At 34.0% G+C, this 20,093-nt stretch overlaps 1 protein-coding gene across 8 annotated transcripts in view; it reads right to left on the reverse strand.

Annotated features, from left to right (window-relative positions):
- RAPGEF2 (Rap guanine nucleotide exchange factor 2) overlaps positions 1-20,093 on the reverse strand; it is a 247,027-nt gene that overhangs the window by 98,952 nt on the left and 127,982 nt on the right. For 6 of the 8 annotated variants that reach the window (XM_030312815.1, XM_030312817.1, XM_030312816.1 and 3 more), the window contains 2 exons: positions 19,870-20,037; positions 17,457-17,474 (listed from right to left, as the gene is read on the reverse strand). In XM_030312815.1, the coding sequence (XP_030168675.1) occupies positions 17,457-17,474; positions 19,870-20,037 (186 nt within the window). The remainder of the gene's footprint in view (positions 1-17,456; positions 17,475-19,869; positions 20,038-20,093) is intronic. The other 2 variants (XM_030312818.1, XM_030312814.1) reach the window with 1 other exon arrangement.

Consider the following 20,093-nt stretch of genomic DNA (forward strand, 5'->3'; position numbering starts at 1 on the left):
TGGGGCTCAAACCCACGGACCCCAAGATGATGGCCTGAGCCAAAGCCGGGACCTTAACCGACTGAGCCACCCAGGCACCCCTCTGACAGATTCTTTATACCATAACTCAATCCTACATTTCACATAATCGCTTCAATACCTGCGTTTACCTTAGACAAGACTTCCACATGCATCCTCCCTAAAGCTTTAATAGACAATTTTATTTTTTCTACTTTGACCAAATAAAAACGGTACTTCAAGTTCATTATCAAAAGTAATTTAAGGGGCACCTGGGTGGCTCAATCGGTTGAGTGTCCCACTCTTGGTTTTGGCTCAGGTCATGATCTCATGGTTTGTGAGCTCAAGCCCTGTGTCAAGCTCTGCGCTGACAGCATAGAATCTAGTTGGGATTTTCTCTCCCTCTCTTTCTGCCCCTCCGCTGCTCACTTGCTTGCTCTCTCTCTCTCAAATAAACATTTAAAAAAATTAATAAAAAATAAATATAATTTAATTATGAAATAAATTAGAGATACCAACACAATGCCTGACACATAATAACTGTTGAATAAATATGAGTTGAATTTAAATGTAGGCTTTACAAATACTGGGAACCTGTTACTTCAGTTAGCATTTAGTATCAGAAAAAATGGAGAGTCCAAAAATTTCACCCAGATATACCGCAAAGATATGTTCCAAAGACATCTTTAGACTCTTTCTTTTTTCTTCTTAAGTGTTTTTTTTTTTTTTAAGTTTTTATTTTAATCACCTGGTGCACATCATGACAAATGCACTCCTTAATCGTCATCACCTATTTCACCCACGCACCCTCACCCAACTTCTCTCGGGTAACCATCAGTTTGTTCTCTATAGTTAAGACTCTGTTTCTTGGTTAGTCTCTCTCCCCCTTCCTCCCTTTCTCTCTCCCTCTCTCTCTCTCTCTCTTTCCTTCCTTTTGCTCATTTGTTTTGTTTCTTAAATTCCATATATGAGTGAAATCATATGGTATTTGTCTCTGAGTGACTTGTTTTACTTAGCATTATACTCTCTAATTCCATCCATGTCATTGCAAATGGAAAGATTTTATTCTTTTTTATGGCTGAATAACATTCCATTGTGTATATATACTACTTTTTATTTCTCTATTCACCCATCAATGGACACAGGATGCTTCTATATCTTGGCTAATTGTAAATAATGCTGCTACAAACACAGGGATGCATGTGTCCTTCTAAATTGGTGTTTTGTATTCTCTGGGAAAATATCCAGTCATGCAATTGCTAGATCATAGAGTTCTTTTTTAACTTTTTGAGAAGCCTCCATACTGTTTTACAGAGAGGTTGTATCAGTTTGTATTCCCACCAACAGTGCATGAGGGTTCCCTTTCTCCACATTTTCATCAGTACCTGTTGTTTCTTTTGTTGTTGACTTTAGTCATTCTGACTGGTATGAGGTGACATCTCACTGTAATTCTGATTTGCATTTCCCTGATGATAAGTGATGATGAGCATCTTTTCATTTGTTTCTTGGCCATATATATGTCTTCTTTGGAAAAATGTCTGTTTGTGTCTTTTGCCCATTTTTTAGTTGGATTATTTGTTTTTTGGGTGTTGAGTTTTATACATTCTTTAAATATTTTGGATAATAACCCTTTATCAAATATGTCATTTACAAATATCTTCTCCCTTGCCTTTTCATTTTGTTGTGTCCTTCGCTGTGTAGAAGCTTTTAATCTTGATGAGGTCCCAATAGTTTATTTTTGCTTTTTGTTTCCCTTGCCTCAGAGGACTTATTTAGAAAAAGTTGCTATGGCCAATGGTAGAGAAATCACTGCCTGCGCTCTCTTCTAAGATTTTCATGGTTTCAGGTCTCACATTTAGGTCTTTAATCTGTTTTGAATTCATTTTTATGTATGATGTAGGTGTACGAAAATGGTCCAGTTTCTTTCTTTTGCATGTTGCTGTCCAGTTTTTCCAACACCATTTGTTGAAGACACTGTCTTTTTCCCACTGGATATTCTTTACTGCTCTGTCGAAAACTAATTGAACATGTAATTGTGGGTTTATTTCTGTGTTTTCTATTCTGTTCCATTCATCTATGTGTTTATTTTTGTGCCAGGACCACACTGTTTTGAGAACTACAGTTGTGATATAACTTCAGGTTCAGGATTGTGATGCCACCAGCTTTGCTTTTCTTTTTCAAGACTGCTTTGGCTATTTGGGGTCTTCTGTGGTTCCATACAAATTTTAGGATTTTTGTTCTAGTTCTGTGAAAAATGCTGTTGATACTTTGAGAGGAAATGCACTGAATGTGTAGGCTGCTTTGGGTAGTACAGATGTCTTAACAGTATTTGTTCTTCCAATCCATGAGCATGGGATGTCTTTCCATTTCTTTGTGTCATCTTGAATTTCTTTCATCAGTGTTTTAGTTTTCAGAGTACAATCTTTTTCAGAGTATAGTCTTTCACCTCTTTGGTTAGGTTTATTCCTAGATATCCTATTATTTTGGGTGCAATTTTAAATGGGGTTGTTTTCTTAATTTCTCTTTCTGCTGCTTCATTATTGGTGTATAGAAATACAATAGATTTCTGTAGATTGATTTTTTAAATGCAACTTTATTGAATTCATTTATCAGTTCTACCAGTTTTTTGGGTGGAGGCTTTCAGGTTATTTATATAGGATTTTTCTTTCTTTAACAAAAAAAGTTCCAGACTACAAACTGTTTATGTTACCTTTGGTTCATAATTGGAAAAAGTAACATAATAACTTATGCATAATAAACAGGCTCAATATTTACATGGTACATGTTAGAAAAGAAAGATTGAAAGATGACATAATAGGACACATGTAGAAAAACAAAATAAAGAAACCTGTAAGTCAACGAGAAATTTCAACATCAAGAAGGGGGCTTTTCGGGGACCCGGGTGGCTCAGCTGGTTAAGCATCTGATTCTTGATTTTGGCTCAGGTCATGATCCCAAGATTGTGAGATCAAGCTCCATTTTGGGCTCTGTGCTGACAGCCGGAGCTTGCTTGGGATTTCTCTCTCTCTCTCTCAAAATAAATAAACATTAAAAGAAGAAGGAGGAAGAGGAGGAGGAGGAGGGGAAGGGGGAGGAGGAGAAGAAGAATGGGCTTTTTAGGGGTGCCTGGGTGTCTGAGTCAGTTAAGCATCTGACTTTTGATTCTGGCTCAGGTCATGGTCTTGGGGTTCATGAGATTGAGCCCCACATCAGGTTCTACATTGATGGCACAGAGCCTGCTTGGAATTCTGTCTCTCCCCTTCTCTCCCACTCATACATGTTCTTTCTCAAAATAAATAAATAAACATTAAAAAAAAAGAATGGTGCTTTTTTAAAATGCACTTATTTGAAAAATGATCTGACTGTAATTTTTTTTTCATTTTTTAATTTATTTTAGAGAGAGAGAGAGAGCGTGAGCAGGGGATGGGGGGGAGAGAGAGAGAGAGAGAGAGAGAGAGAGAGAGAAAGAAAGAGAGACAGAATTCCAAGTAGGCTCCATGCCCAGCTTGGAGCCCAACACGGGCTCAATCCCATAACAGTGGGATCATGACCTGAGCTGAAATCAAGAGTTGTCCACTCAACCAACAGGGGCTCCCCCAAAATAATCTGACTTTAATAGCTGATTTAACAAAGCTTATTTCATTTCCTAGAATCTATTTTAAGAAATACCAGACTTCATCTTGAAATGCTCAGTTGTGGAGGTGAAGTCCTTACACACTGGTACTCAGTATGGGCTCGCTACTATAGTATTTCACAAAGCAACACTACAAACTAAATAGCAATTATTACCATGATTACAAATTTGGCATGTAAGATATTCCCTTATGATAAATATATTTACACAAGCACGATGAGTTGTTAATTTTCCCTCCATTTTTACTTAATAAAAAGAGTACTACTGAACACAAACTAGAATATAAGTTAGCTGCAGGCAGGGACCATACATTTAGTTTATTTAACATTGTCAATGACAAATGATGCTTTATCTCTGGTACTTAACACACAGTAATTACTCAAAAAGAGAAATGAATGCATAAGTGATTCCACTGAAACTTTTTCAAAACTACCCTGTGAAATATTATTATACCAGCTTTAAGATTACAAAACAGACACAGGATAATTGTATAACCATAAAAGACGTCCAATTTGTTTACTGACAAAAGTAGGTGTTTTAGATAATTTGACAGGTGAAAAGAGTAGGCTAACACAAGAAAAGTTAAATTTAACAGGGATACATATAAATACCTACATGTGTGCTATGAAAATGTCACTTGCACAAGTACAACATGAGGGATATCAGGCTGGAGAAACACTTCATAGGAGTGGGGGGAGGTGGGAAGGATATCTCTAAAATGGAGCTGGCTAAAGGTTCCATATGAGCCAATGCACAATGCCTTAAAACTCTGATAATCTCAGGTGACGTTATCTGGCATACAATGTCCAGAGCAAGGAAGACAGAAAGTTCCACTGTAATCTGCACTGTAAGGTATGTAGGACCTTATGTAGGTGGTAGCAATCAGTTCTAGACATCATAATTTAGGAGACATAATAATAAACTGTGTACTGAAAGAGCAGAAAACCTACTAAGGTGTTTAGGAAAGCTACAAGAAGTTAGGATCGGTTAACACAGAAAAGAGGCTTAATGGAGTAGGATCTCTTTAACTATCTGAAGTACAGTGATATGCAAGTGGAATATGAATATTCATTTGTGTTGCTTTAGAAGTAATCTAGAACCATGAACTAAAATTACAGAGAAGCAGATTTAGGCTAAACTTAAGGAAAAGTTTCATTATTAGCCCTTCCTATAATAAATAACAACTGCTATGACTTACTAAACCCTTGCTTTGTACTAGGCAGAAGGAAATAATTTTGACACATTATGTAAGGACTATCTTGCAAATATAAGGGCTAACTGTAATTAAAATTTGGGGGGGCACCTGGGTGACTCAGTTGATTAAGCGTCCAACTTCAGCTCAGGTCATGATCTCACCGTTCCCGAGTTCGAGCCCCACATCAGGCTGTGTGCTGACAGCTCAGAGCCTGGAGCCTGTTTCAGATTCATTCATTCATTCATTCATTCTCTCTCTCTCTCTCTCTCTCTCTCTCTCAGACGCTCTCTCTCTCCCCACCCCTCCCCCCGCTCATGCTCTCTCTCCCAAAAATAAAATAAATGCTAAAAAATTAAAAAAAAAAAAGTATAGCAAAGGCTAAATTCAGTGATTCTATAGTGAAAAATAAATTGTTAAGGGTTTTGATTGGGAGATCCCTAAAATCCTTTCAAGGTCCTACGGTTATCTTATCTAACATGGCCATTACCAAACATTGGCTTGGTAGCAAAATGGGGATAAAAGTGGTGATATAATAGAACAATAGAAAAAGAGAGAGCCATTGAATGGAAATAAATCTATCTTATAAGAAGATTTCCTGGCAGTGACTATTCCTTTATTCTGAAATTTCTATCTTCCTTATTTTGGCAGTCAGAGGGGAAATATTAAAATGCCCTTACTTTTTAACAATTACAGTGCTAATTAGACAATAGATTAGAGGTTTTCTTAACATCCTTAGTTCATAAATTAAAAGTTGCCAAATTTAGAAGAAGGTTAAAGATAATTTTCTTAATGTTAGCAATAATTTGATTAAAAATTGCATATAACTGGATAATCAGTTTTATATATGTTTTTTAAATCCCTTGAAATTACTTAATATATGTTTTTTAATATTCTTAAATATTACCAAAACACTTCCAATATTCTCTGGTGCAGAAGCAAATAATTTGAGACTTTATTTTTTCATCTCTAAAAACCATGAGTACTTTCAGACAACTGTAAGTTGTTTTGATCCATTAAAGTCATACTGGGTGCCTGGATGGCTCAGTCAGTTAAACATCCAACTCTTGATCTCAGCTTAGGTCTCAATCTCAGGATTGTGAGTTCAAGCCCCACAATGGGCTCCACACTAGGCATGGAGCCTACTTAAAAAAAAAAAGTCGTATTTACAAAAAAATCTCTCAGCAAGATTTGGCTTTTGTTACTCATAACATTAGTGAACCTAACTTTTAAAATACACTAATTAGGGGCGCCTGGTGGCGCAGTCGGTTAAGTGTCCGACTTCAGCCAGGTCACGATCTCGCGGTCCGGGAGTTCGAGCCCCACGTCAGGCTCTGGGCTGATGGCTCAGAGCCTGGAGCCTGTTTCGGATTCTGTGTCTCCCTCTCTCTCTGCTCCTCCCCTGTTCATGCTCTATCTCTCTCTGTCCCAAAAATAAATAAACGTTGAAAAAAAAATTTAAAAAAATAAAATAAAATAAAATACACTAATTAATTACATAGTCATCTTTGTTATGAAATGGTACTACTTAACAGTTAAAACCCATTTCTGTATTGGAATGAAATTAGGAAAGTTAAAGATAGGTAAAAAATGCTGTGCTTTCTTGATATGACATGGTTTGAAAATGAAAAACTTATTTGCAACAAAAATACTGATGAATCAGCCAAAGCCTACCATCTCTGCCAATATAATTTAGTAATTATTTTTCACACTAGACATTCTATGCTCTAGCCATGTCTTTTAAGGGTATTTCAATCAGGCATCTAAAGTGGTTAAATTATTTGATACATATCTCTTTCAGATCAAATTTAAAACTCAAGTAACATAAAAGCAATATATGTTAAATTCATTTTTTAAAGTAAATAAGTTTTTATATCAGGAATGGAAAAGTCCAATGTCTAGGTTTGACTCTGAGTACCGTGAACATTGAACATGTAAGTTAACCTCTTTGCCCTTAGCATGCTTATCTCCTTCCAGTGGAGATACCATCACCTAAGTGTTTAGGACTACAAGGTTTATTGACAAAATATATGAGATGTATTACCGAGCCGACTGGTATACAGCATAAGGATCCAATAAGGGCAAATTTTATTCCCTCCAAGATATTCTAAAAAGTCAGTTGCACTCAAGGTTTGGGCAATTCAACAGTTAATGCTGTATAATATATAGTGTATAATATATAATATTGCATAGATGGCTTGGATTAACATCCTTCTAAAGATATCCTTGTGTAGAACTGTTAATGTAGGTAGATCTACAGTTCTGCTCCTACAAATATTCAGCAATGTCAATTCTGTGAGTTTGATCCAAAGACACCAACATACAACCAAGATGCTGCTGAGCACCACACAGTGTGCCTCAGGAGTAATACGGCATACGAGATACAAGATACAATCTGTTTTAAAGACTTTATTTTCTCTTCAGAAATTTAATTTGTTTATGTTTATTTAGTTATTTGGGGGATGAGGAGCAGAGATAGAGTGGGAGAGAGAGAATCTCAAGTAGGATCCACACTCAGCACAGAGCCTGACACAGAGATCCATCTCAAGACCGTGAGATCACAACCTGAGCTGAAATCAAGAGTCAGACGCTCAACCGAAGGAGCCACCTATGCGCCCAGGAATTTAATTTTTAACAAACATACTATCATTTTCAAAATCTAGTGTCTTCAAATAAATACCAAAATGTGTAAGTTTTCATAATGGTTGAATAATCATTATTCTAAAAGAAAACGACTATGCTTATAAATGAAAGCATTAATCAATGTACTTTACTATCAGGAATAGAATTGTGACTGCCCCTCTGTTGTTATTAAATATATTCCAGACAGGAAATACTTCAAGGTAAATCTGCCTGGAAGATAATTAAATATAGAAGATTGTCTCAATATAGAAAATATTTTAGATGCCACAGAAATTTTTTAAGTGTTCTCTTGAAAAAGAAGGCAGCCTTTGCTATATGACCACATGAACTCTAGATGACAATATTTAATGCTCCTCATAAATAAATGAATAACAAAGCCCAAACCACACATCTAATTGTTCCCTCTTCTTAAAAGCTCTAAAAACACGGACTATTTTACGTATTCATGTTTTAGTTACAATTTGAAATTTTCATTTACTACCATGCTGATATTTTAAAAGAATAATACTAGAACACTTAATTATATACATCAGACTATTACAATTGTTGGAACTGGCAACATGGATCATATCCATTGGAGACTATGTCTCCTCGTTGTGCCATAAAGTAGCAGTTCATAGTATTAACACATAATCATAAATCTATAATTAAATACTAAACAGATAAGGCATTCACTCATTCATTCTACGCTGGACCCGCAACACTAAGTGGGTTAAGACAGGAAACAAGAAATGAGGGATGAACTTTAGAAATCATCCTGGACAGTTCAACAGTGTGGTAGACCTAAGGAAAATGTATTGCTCATCATATGAAATGCTCACTAAAAGACTGTCTTAGAACAAATGTTTAACAAAACCTATTTTTCTTGATGGCTTCTATTTTATAAGAAATAAGTGGGGAAGAAAATAAAACTATTTTCAAAAAATTTTTAATTTTTTTAATGTTAAATTTTTGAGAGAGACAGCACACAAGTGGGGGAAGGGCAGAGAGAGAGGGGGAGACACAGAATCCGAAGCTGGCTTCAGACTCTGAGCTGTCAGCACAGAACCCAACGCGGGGCTCGAACCCATGGACCTCAAGGTCATGACCTGGGCTGAAGTTGGACGCTCAGTCTATTGAGCCACCCAGGCACCTCAAGACAATTATTTAAAAGGAGACATTTCTCTATGTAAGAAAGGATACCTGAGTCTATAGTAACCACTAACCTTACAGAATATTCATGTGGCCATTTCAGCTTTCATCAAGAGAAACCGGCCCACCATTTTAAATTTGTGGAGCAAAGAGGGGCATTTTTCCATCCCTTTCCAAAGGCAGCTCTACCCTTTCAGATAATTTGCTTTAGCAGTTGATTGTTGAATTACATTGAACCTCTGAGCACAATCAGTAGTAAATCACACTTTGTGATGACAAAGGAAACTAGCCACTAATGTCTTAACATAAGCAAAACAAGTGGATGGAAAAGACTGAAAGCAGCATCTTTATTTGGACACAAAACAAAACAAAATGAGCCCATTAAAAAAAGAGAGAGAAAGACAGTAGGGATTCAAAGTAGAGGGTAACAAAAAGAAAAGAATTCAAATCTAGGAAAACAGTAGAAAGAGCTGGAATTTTGAGAAGAAAAACACTTTAAATACATTACTAGGTTATTTGTTTATTTCGTACAATCAAACTGAAATAATTTGCAATAAATTGGATTAGATTATCCTGAACATTAACTATTAATCACCCACAGGATGTTGTTAAAAACTACCCGTGGTGATCTTTTATTTTTTTGAGGGTATGGGGGAGGAAACCTAAAACTAGTCTTATTGGTTGACCTAAGATCAAAACTCCATTTTTAAATGTTATCTAACAGATATCTCACAGTTATAATGACTATATTTTCATTACCATACAAAACGACATAAAAATTTTAAATATTTTGTAATTCCACATAATGGCTTATAATTATCTTAATAGGGAACGGGTGTTAGTAGCTTTTTTCTTGGGGGGGGGGGGGATTTGGGTGGGTGGTTAGATAAAATTCCTAAAGGGAAAAAAGCTCTACATGAGAAATGCTAAATAAATTAAGTAAAAATGTCTATTTTTAAAATCACTATCAAAATGGATTGTTAGTAACCATCCAATACAATTAATACATCTAAAACACAATTATTTAATGTAAAATATTTTAAAATTCTTCTGATTCTACCCAAAGTTAGCTTGGGATCTTACCATTTTCTTTCAGTATCTATAAGAGAACTGAGCAGCAAGGAGGAAAAGGAAGTAGTGATGAAAATCATACAGGAAAGAAACAAGGTTAGGGTCAGCTTCAAAGGTGTGGGACCTATGCAGTCAAAAAGGACTCTGTTCAGAAGGACCCCTGGACTTGGGAAAACTTTTTATTTTGAAGAATAAGCAATGGACAAACTACAGTTATTTAGAATTGCGTATATGGCAGATATTTTCTTGAAAATGAACAAACTGAGCTTGTCACTTCAAGGAAAACAGCTGATAGTACTGTGTTTGCCAATGACAAAATTTTAGCTTTCAAGTAAAATTAAACTTTTGAAAAATTTACATCTAACACCATAAGCTTGACAGCTTCCCCATCAGTAAGGCTTCTTAAATGAGACTGGTAGTGATATTAACAAATGTGATTTTTTTTTGATACTGTGTAACATGCCAAAATTTGGATGACAGCCTAATTTAGTGACCAATGCATAATGTTACAAAATCATACATAAGTAAAAAGATCTATGGGTAAGTAAGACCAATGGGTTTAAATAAAAGAGAATCAGTTCACCAACACAGTTTTATATTCTTTATTGCAACTCAATTTTTAAGAAACTACCATGTGTCAAATTTTGGTGAACTGTATCAATTAGATTATTTGAAAAAGCTGTTAAAATACCCCTGCCTTTTCCAACTACCTGTGTGAGACCAGATTTTCTTCATATACTTTATGTACTTGAACCAGAAGAGCATATCAACAGAAGTAGATATGAGAATCCAGCTGTCTCCTACCAGGCAAAATATTAAACATAGTTGGAAAAGTATAAAACAACACTACTCTTCTTATAAATGCTTTGTTTTGTAAAATATGTTTTTCACTAAAAAAAAGCTTATATAATGTATAATACATTTATTATTTTAAAATTAATTAATAAATACTTCTACATTTCTCAGTTTCAACTTCTAATATGACAAAAAATGACATGAATAACTCATATAAACAAAAGCTTGCTGCAGCTCTCAAAAAGTTTTAAGAGTGTAAAGGAGTCCTGAGATACAAAACTTTGACAACTACAGCTCTAAAAGATGAATTAGAAAATAATCAGCACTTTTGCTCTTTTAAAGATTCCACAGTTACCAACCATCCATAGATTCTTTTAAGACAAAACCCTGTGTTTACATGAAATACCACTTCAGCTGAACCTTCTAAGACCTTAATCCACTTGAAGAATGGTTAGCTGCTCATAATCTTCCAGTCTAATTAAAGTTAGGAAAATGTTCGTACCAAGGAGACAAAAAGACTGAACCTCTCAAGTGCTCATCAATAATGCTCACTGTCGAGGGCATCAATGTTATTGAGATTATCAGTGATGCTGAAGTATTCTCTACATCCTAATTAGTTGGAGATATGCTTATTTTACAAATTAACAAATAGCAAAACGATCTTGTTTTTCTAAAAACTTTCCTGAGTATTCCAAAATTTCTAATGATTCAGTTTGTTAAAGGTTCAGTTTAAAAATTATATAAAGAAATGGATAGAAAGTAGAAGTATGATAATAATTAGTGAAAGGAAAATGTTACAACTTAAGAGTTTTTAAAAATTTTCTTTCATGTTTATTTATTTTTGAGAGAGAGCGAGAGAGACAGAGTGTGAGCAGGGGAGGGGCAGAGAGGAGGGGAGACACAGAATCCAAAGCACACTCCAGGCTCTGAGCTGTCAGCACAGAGCCCGATGTGGGACTCGAACTCGTGAACCGTAAGATCATGACCTGAGCCAAAGTCGGCTGCTCAACCAACTGAGCCACCCAGACGCCCCTTATTTTGAGATTTTAACTTTATTTTCAAACATTTGCAAATGCCGTCTGGATTGTACCAAAACCACAAGCGACCAATTATCATTATTATCCTCAATCTAAGTAAAAATCAAGACAATTTGAATATTTTCTTTTTCATCCTCAAAATTGTTTCTTCTGAATTAGCCTGCCAATCAGTTATCCCAAGAAGTAATTCATATTTCAGGCTGCCTCACTCGACTGTCACATCATTTCTTCACTACGCTAGCAATTCCAAATTCCGTATTACATACAACTACCACCTATGTTTCACTTGAAAGAGAGAAAGGAAGACCAGAAAAAATAAAGGACTGCTTGATCCCACACTAAGTCCATAAGAAATTGCTCTAATACAAAACAATTACTCAATAAAGCTTTTTCCCCCGAATAGATCGTATAATTATTTTTTTTCCAAAGTTTCTTAGTTATTTTTCAGCTTGTGTGTAATTTAAACCACAAAGGATACTAAGTACAATGTGAACTGGGTATGTTCAAGTCAGTCAAAAGTTTACTATTGATATTCTTAACACTACTGAACTATACATTTAAAAATGGATCCTGAGAAACTTAACAGAAAACCATGGGGGAGGGGAAGGAAAAAAACAAACAAATAAACAAACAGGGAGGGAGGGAGCCAAACCATAAAAGACTCTTAAAAACTAAGAACAATCTGAGGGTTGATGGGGGGGGGAGGGGAAAGTGGGTGATGGGCACTGAGGAGGGCACCTATTGGGATGAGCACTGGGTGTTGTATGGAAACCAATTTGACAATAAATTTCATATTAAAAAAAAAAGAATATCAAAAAAATGGTTACGATAATACATGTAATGTTATGTGTTTTTTACTTAAAAAAAGAAAAAACATTGAATTATGCACTTTAAACAGGTAAAATGTATGGTGTATGAATTATAACTCAGTAAAGCTGTTATTTTTTAAAAGTGTAAGTTTGCTCCTAATCAATTTTTTTTCTTTTTTTTAGCAAAGGGAAAAATGGTTTACTATTGAGATCTGGATCATTACTAAATTTTTGAAAGAATAGGGGGAGATGTTACATACATAAATATGTATAACATAGTAGGCATTTTAAATCATTTAATATAATTAGTTTAAATATTTCCTTTCACAAGGGACTTAAACCTTACATCTATACACTGAATACAAACCTCTTCCAGAGGTCAACAATATCTTCTGGCCAATAGAAAGGCATTTCAAGTTAATAATGTTTTAACACTGGATTCAAAATCAAAAGAGAACATTTCTAGTCACCTGATATTTCAAACAGTGAAACAGACAACTTACTGATAAATTAATTGTAAAAAGATCAATTCAGCACAGGTAGGAAATAGGTCTGAATATCAAAGTAGATTTCTCCAAAGAAAAGAGACATTTTTCAAATCAGCATGTAGCACTACAAAATCTCATGAAAAAAAAAAAAAAGCACATAAGAAATGAAACAGTCTAAGATGAATAGGATCTTTGCAGTTGAGACTAAAAGCTAAATTTTAGCCAAGTATATTTAAAACATATACAAGTACAGAAAGCCACCAGTGTTCACAATTAGAGGCAGGACAAAGTAGCAATGATCTGACAAATAAATTGCTTGAAATATTGCATGATTTGCTGCACAACACCCTTATTACTTTCAATTTCCAAGTGCAACCAAAAGATGGGTCCAATTATGACATCAACACAAGCTTTCTTTCAAAATGGAATGAAAGAACAGTAAATCCCAGTGGACACGGGAGTTCTGCAGCAGAGATGATGTAATATATAAAAATAGACATCCTCTAACAGAAGCTGAAACTTGGGTAAACAGCACACTGCACACTATTCTCAACTGCCTTGCATGAATTTGCAATGCATGCTGTTAATAGCACAAGAGAAATCATTTCTTGTTTTAAACTATTTCCTGATTTACATTTCCATTTCTATACACACTCTATAGTATAATTTCCCAATCTATATAAATTAAATGAACATAAATACCTGATTGTAACTGCATGAAAGGGAAACAGTCCCCCCAAAGCAAGGAAACTGAGACCACTGCAGCAGTTTTAACACACTGCATTTTGCTAGAAATTGCAGCACATATGGCACAGAATTGTTACGTCCACCTATTGTTCAAAGACCTTTCCACAGGGAGCTTTCTGCAGGATTTTAAAATGCAACATGATCTAGGTGAAGAGGAATCAGTAACCCTGCTGATAATAGGTTCAAAAAGCAAAGAATATTTTTGACACTTTAAAACTCTGATGCAAATATAAATCATCATACATGCATACGATAACTAAGATCTAGCAATCTGTAGAGGTTTGTGTGTGTGTGTGTGTGTGCGCGCGCGCACACACACACACACACACACACACATCACTACTGTCTAACACTCTCCCTACCCCTCTCTTTTCCATTCTTTACCAATTCAGCTTTCACATTTCTATTGGGCTTTCCTGGATTAAAGAATATTTTCCTTTGAGCCAAGATATTAAGGTTGTTCAAAAAACCATGCCTGATTCTTCAAGGTGCCCTGTCTATGTACCTCCACAATACTAAGAATTCTCTGTATTTTAGTTGCCCATTTATTTGTCTATATTACCTATGAAACTAAAAAGAAGCAAAATATGTCTGTCCTGTAGACCTATGTAGTCCTAGAGACTGGCACAAACCTGAAACAAGGTGGGCACACAATAAATATTCATTAAATAGAAACATGTAAATGAAAATACTGAGCTTTCCTCTCTATGATACAAGAAAGAAAATATACACATTTTCTGAAACTCCATCCTATTATAATGCACAGAAAGGCACTGATGATATTATTGAAGACAAGGCTTTAGCAAAGAAATGCCTAATGAATTTAAAGAATGAAAATGTTGAAATAATTAAGAAATTTCCCCCATATTTGAATATTTTGTATATAAGCGTAGATTTTTTAGATGTCATATGAATAAATTATAGTCAGGTATAATATGATGTGAACTGATTGTTTTAAGTTAAAATCCTAAGACCTTAATATTCTAGGAAATTTAGTAAATCTACAAGTCACTGATATATTAGTGAAGATATATTCTCTTACTATTAAGTAGGAAATGTTGGATTAAACTAAGACGACCTCAGTAAAAAATTAAATAAATAAGTGAAAAAGCAAAATCATTAACATGAGTGAAAATACTATTCTAAATCAAGAACAATAGCCCATGTCAAAAACACTATTGTCACATAAATGTGCACAATCACACAAACACCGTAATTTTTCATTTGTTTCAATATCTAACCATTTTTGAAACTAACCAAACTTACCAAGAAGTCCTTAATTGAAAATGATACTAACTTAAATCTATCTCTTAAAAAAAACCTACTTCAGAGATATATAAGATGTAACCTAGGAATGATTACATAACCATTATAAGAAATAGAAATTGTCTTATATTGTTATAAAGAATAACTTTATAAAAAAAATGGGACTCATTTCCATAAGCCTCATGCATGAATCAATCGTATTACAACTGGTGCCATTTTATAGATATTATATTAACACTGTAACAAAAAAATTATTCCCATTATGTTGTAATGTTACATGGTATTCAACTTATATTAACTTAATAATTTTATGCAGTATTTTTTATTACCTTTATACATCTGTACCAAGAATCTTAAACTAAGCCTAATCTACTGAAAAATTTAATACATAATTACTAAACAGTGCTCTGAAGTGTATATTCATATTGTAGACAAGGACTACTAATAAAATGTATGGGGAGGTATCTTTTTATATGATCAACAGGTTTCCATTGTTTCAAAAATTTTGCATTGATTGAAACTTTATGAATATGTTTTATGTTATCCTCCCATTTCAAATTTGTAGAAAACAGACCCATTCTTTTTGGGGTAAGTAGGAGTGGGAGTGGAAAGTCAATCAGAACTGCAAAGCACAGAGAGCATCTTAGTTCTTTCAGCCATCCGAGGCTGAAATGTCTGTTGCTAGACGTAACCGCCATGGTGTAGAGGACAAGTTTTCTTCAATCTTCAGTCTACTCTCTCTGTATAATTTTTAATCTTTCTAAACTAAGAAGGCGGCATAGCTCTCTTTTCATTAAGATAAAAGAAACAGAGGGCAGAACAGGTATGTACCAGTCTCCCCAACACGCCAGTCAGGTAAGTTAAGTCCTCCCCTTAAATATCTTCTCGAATAAATAAGTAACAAACTCTTAGAATCAATTACCTGTAAATGTAGACAGGCAGGGCCTGTAATTACGGGTAAGATAAACAAAGCTTTTTTCCTCTACTGTGTTCTGAACCGAAAGACAAAACAAACTTGACCAAAGTCTCTAAAGAGGCTGACCCTAAATCTTCTAGCCTCTGCCAAGAACCTTATCTACACCCTGCCTATTATTTTATCCATTCTAAGACTGAAAATTCATACCACATCCTATTTTCTGGCAATCTTAAATACAGCCTCAACCTCAACTCATCGAAATGTAAGAAAATTCTAATGAAAGCCATCTCCAATATTCCCTTCTCACTGAATTTTAAAATGCTTATTCTCTCTGCAAACCTCACACACCTGCCTTGAAAAAATGTCTTGAAAACACCCTATATGGACTACTTGTGTACTCATGTTTCTGAAGGAAATTATTACAATCTGTTTTAAACCACTACAACACATCTAACTTTAAAGAGTATACATCAGTTATAGATCGTAACTCAGTGTACATTTTAAATTCGATTCTTAGTTCTAAATGGGAATTAGACTAAACAGTAATTTTTCATATTAAAAAAGAGAAAGATTAATTATTTACTGATGCATCTTTTGAAATATTAAAGTTCTAGATTTTAAAGTATACTTTTGCCAGACAAAAGCTCAAAACGCTGGCGCAATTTAAAAAATTTATATAATTAGATCAAAATTTTATTAAATTTAAAAACAATGAAAATGTTTAAGATTTACCACATCATTTAAAATTTAGCAGTGCTTCTAAAGTACCATACAGCAGTCATGACACCTGTGGCATTTTAATATGTATTCTCTTGCACAGAACATAAAGTTACTGCCTCATTTTAATTTGAAAACCTATACAAATATTTCATGCTTTCAAGCAAGGTTACTGTAATAGCCAAAGATATTATATTGACAGTAGACTTCTTCTAATGTGAATTAAATTATTCATGATCTTTTTCCTGTGCAGTAAGAAAACACAATTGTAAAATTATACTAGTTCCTTAACCAATTAGTGTCCAGAGGTAAATCAGTTTTTCTTCCTTGACTCCAAATTCTCTGATAACCCCCAATCTGACCCACAATTTCAAAACAGTAACACTAACAATCATAAATTAGTCATGTACCGGCGTGAAAGAAATGAGCAAAGATATTAATATAGGCCTCTTGATTAAAATATAGAATGAAATAAAGCATGAAATCTGGTTAAATATAAAGTGCAAATAAGAAAACACAAGCCATTTTAAATTCTCATTTCCTTTTTGACTAAGCCTTTATTCTGTCTGACTAAAATTTTACCAGTGGTCTCCCACAACACTCTCACATTGGGATTCCTGAAATTTAAAGTTTCCACCTACATCACTTAAAATATAAAGGTAAGTTGCTAATGGAGTTCCCATACCTGTCTTTCTCTCTTCATTTCTTTCCTTGCAAATCATGTTAGTTAAGAACACTGTTTCCACTCGTTCTTAAAAGTAATTAGGTGGCACTAAAGTGGACCTAAGATGGACAAGGTGGACAGTTCATCCCTACATCTGCACAAATAAAGTGGCCTGTACCATCACCTAAACCAGTGACACTTTCGTTTTAAGAGATTTTACTAAATCCGGGCAAAATACAAAAGAACAAGACCAAGCCAAACACATCAATGTTATAAACTCATTAGTTACAATGCAAACTCACAAATAAACTTGGGTTAGTATTAGGAGACCACACACAAATTACAATACCTGAGATTTAGTGCATTCCTTTGAGCCAAAATGAAATGAGTGCCATAAAGGAGGAAAGGAAAAGATGAACATTATCAGACATGCTATAGTACATCTGCCAAAACGAAGATAATGTTAAAATATAGGTTAAGTATGACCATCAGAATCGGCTATACGTATAATGTTCTCCATGTTTTTTAGCCATGCAACTGGAAATGCATTTGAAATCATTTAAAATCACCTGTGAAGTATGATCATGCATCTTCTAAATAAACTTTTCACCCACAGTCCCACAATACTAGGATTCTTTCAAAAAGAAATATTTCTGTTAAGAATAAGTAAATATGACTTATGGCTAATGAAGAATAATAACTTTCATTTCATTCTTTTTATCCTGTAGCACCATATATACAAACAAGATTTTGTTGTTTTCATAGGTTAAAATCAAGTATTGAGATGAAAATATAAATATTATATAAATATAATTAAAACACAACTTGCACACAAAATAAGTATCCAATATTTTCCATTATGACCATGTTGTTGCCAATCTGAACTCATTTAGTAAAATTAATACCAACATATCACATATTAGTAAGCTAGCACATGATCCATTAGTAATCAAGTTAAACTTTCGTCATAGTACTGACTTTGCCCTCATAAAAGTATCTGTTGACCAGGTATGGTATCTTTTTAAAACCATTAAATTAAAAAAAAAAAGTAATCTTGTAATAATAAAAAGCCCCACATATTTTTATACAACAGATCAAAAAAGGGAAGTCGTGCAGGGAAATTGAGTGAAGTATTCCATAAAGGGGGAATACACGGAAATAAAAGAGAATAGCAGTAATAAAATGATCCCCCCAACTCAAGTGTGAAAATAGGACTATAAAATTAAACCAATCAGCATTAACAATAGATTTTAAGTAATTCACACTCCCACTATCTTAGTATGGAATCTCATTTGGAAAAATAATTCCAAAGCAGAAAGAATATTAACAATATTAGTACTAGACTAAAATATTATAATATATGGAACTATTAATATGTACAACTATTTTTAATCCAAATTTCCTTCTTCCATGATCCTGTATCAACACTAAAAATACTACCTTCTTTTACAGACAATGGTAACAAAAAAACCTTTCATGGGTTTTTTTTTTTAACACCAAATCTCTCCAAAGGACAAACAAAGCTCTCTTTATGATGTGCAAAAAGCTACCCTTTCCACATGAGCTCAATGAAATGATTCAACTATAAAATTCATGTTAAATTAAAATAGTGCATGGGTAGTGAGAGGAGTAGGCGGGTAGCTGGTGGTCAAAACTGCTTAAAAATCCACACACAAAGAGCTCTCAGAAATAAAACATATGAAGTGCAGGTATAAAGTATATCCTATCACTAAAAGTTACTAAAAATTAAGTATATAATTTTCAGTCTGTATTTATTTTCCCATGTATTTTGTACTTATACTTATTTGCAAAAAGAAAAAAAGTGCAAGTAAACAAAACAAATGAGAAATGCAAAACAGTTGTCAATTATCTATTTTTATGTTACATTTTTATTTGAAAATTTCACATATAATGACTACCATGTAATGTTATTATATCTACAGACAAACCATTTTTGACTTTATTATGACATATGTAAGAACTCATGTTACTTTCTTTTTGAAAATAGAAATCCTAAAATATCTTCTCAACTATTTTGGATTGGCCATCAGGGGAAAGAAGCATAGAGTAGTTAAGCAGAAAGAAAGGAATAAGAAACATAAAGTTTTAAAACTGAATATACTGGGGTCTTACACAATCACTCATTATCTGTGCCTTGGTTTCCTCAAACATAAAAATAGCTTCTCGAATAATTATGAAATAAATGACGATCAAGTGGGCTGCAGCATTTAAAATGATCTTTGAAACTATCAGAAGTACTTGAGACCATCTTTACATTGGGATTTTTAAAAGCATCCCTTCAAATTATGCTTTCACTTCATCATATTAAAAACAAAAAAATCTCAGGAAATATTCTCACAGTGGTATGCAAAGCTATGAAAATAACATTTAATTTTTATATATCTACCTTTAAAAAAAAGGAAGTCTGATACCAGTTATTGGGGCTGGGAGCGGGGGTAAAATTTTAGATGAAGGTAAGAACTTAAAATATTCCAGTTACAACTGTATAGCTGATCACAAAGCTAACCTCAGAGGACGTTTTAATAAGTAAAAAGGCTAACTAACCAATATCTTTTGATATCTTATTTCAATGCTCTTTAAAACTCTTCATACTCTATGTGTTCCTAGCAAAACCTACACTTTGGATAGGTATATCACAGAAAGGAATTATTCCTCTAAAGTAGAAAATGCAAATGTCTTTTCACAAAATTCCAAACAAAAAAACTAAAGATAAATAAAAATATTATACTTTAATAACTTACCGTATGATAGCCTCGAGGCAAAGGTGGTTTGCCCACAGGATAAGGATCCACAGTGTCAATAATTGTTTGTCTTTCACCTTTCTGGTTGATTTTTCTAAATCTCCTTCGAGATTGTCGATGAGAAGCTTGACGCTGAAAATACTCTTCATTTTCATCCATATAGTCCACCTGAAAAAAAAAAACAAAACAAAAATTTATTTCCTCAAATACAACATTCCATATTA

The sequence above is a fragment of the Lynx canadensis genome, chromosome B1 (genome assembly GCF_007474595.2).
Source record: "Lynx canadensis isolate LIC74 chromosome B1, mLynCan4.pri.v2, whole genome shotgun sequence".
Lineage (NCBI taxonomy): Eukaryota > Metazoa > Chordata > Mammalia > Carnivora > Felidae > Lynx > Lynx canadensis.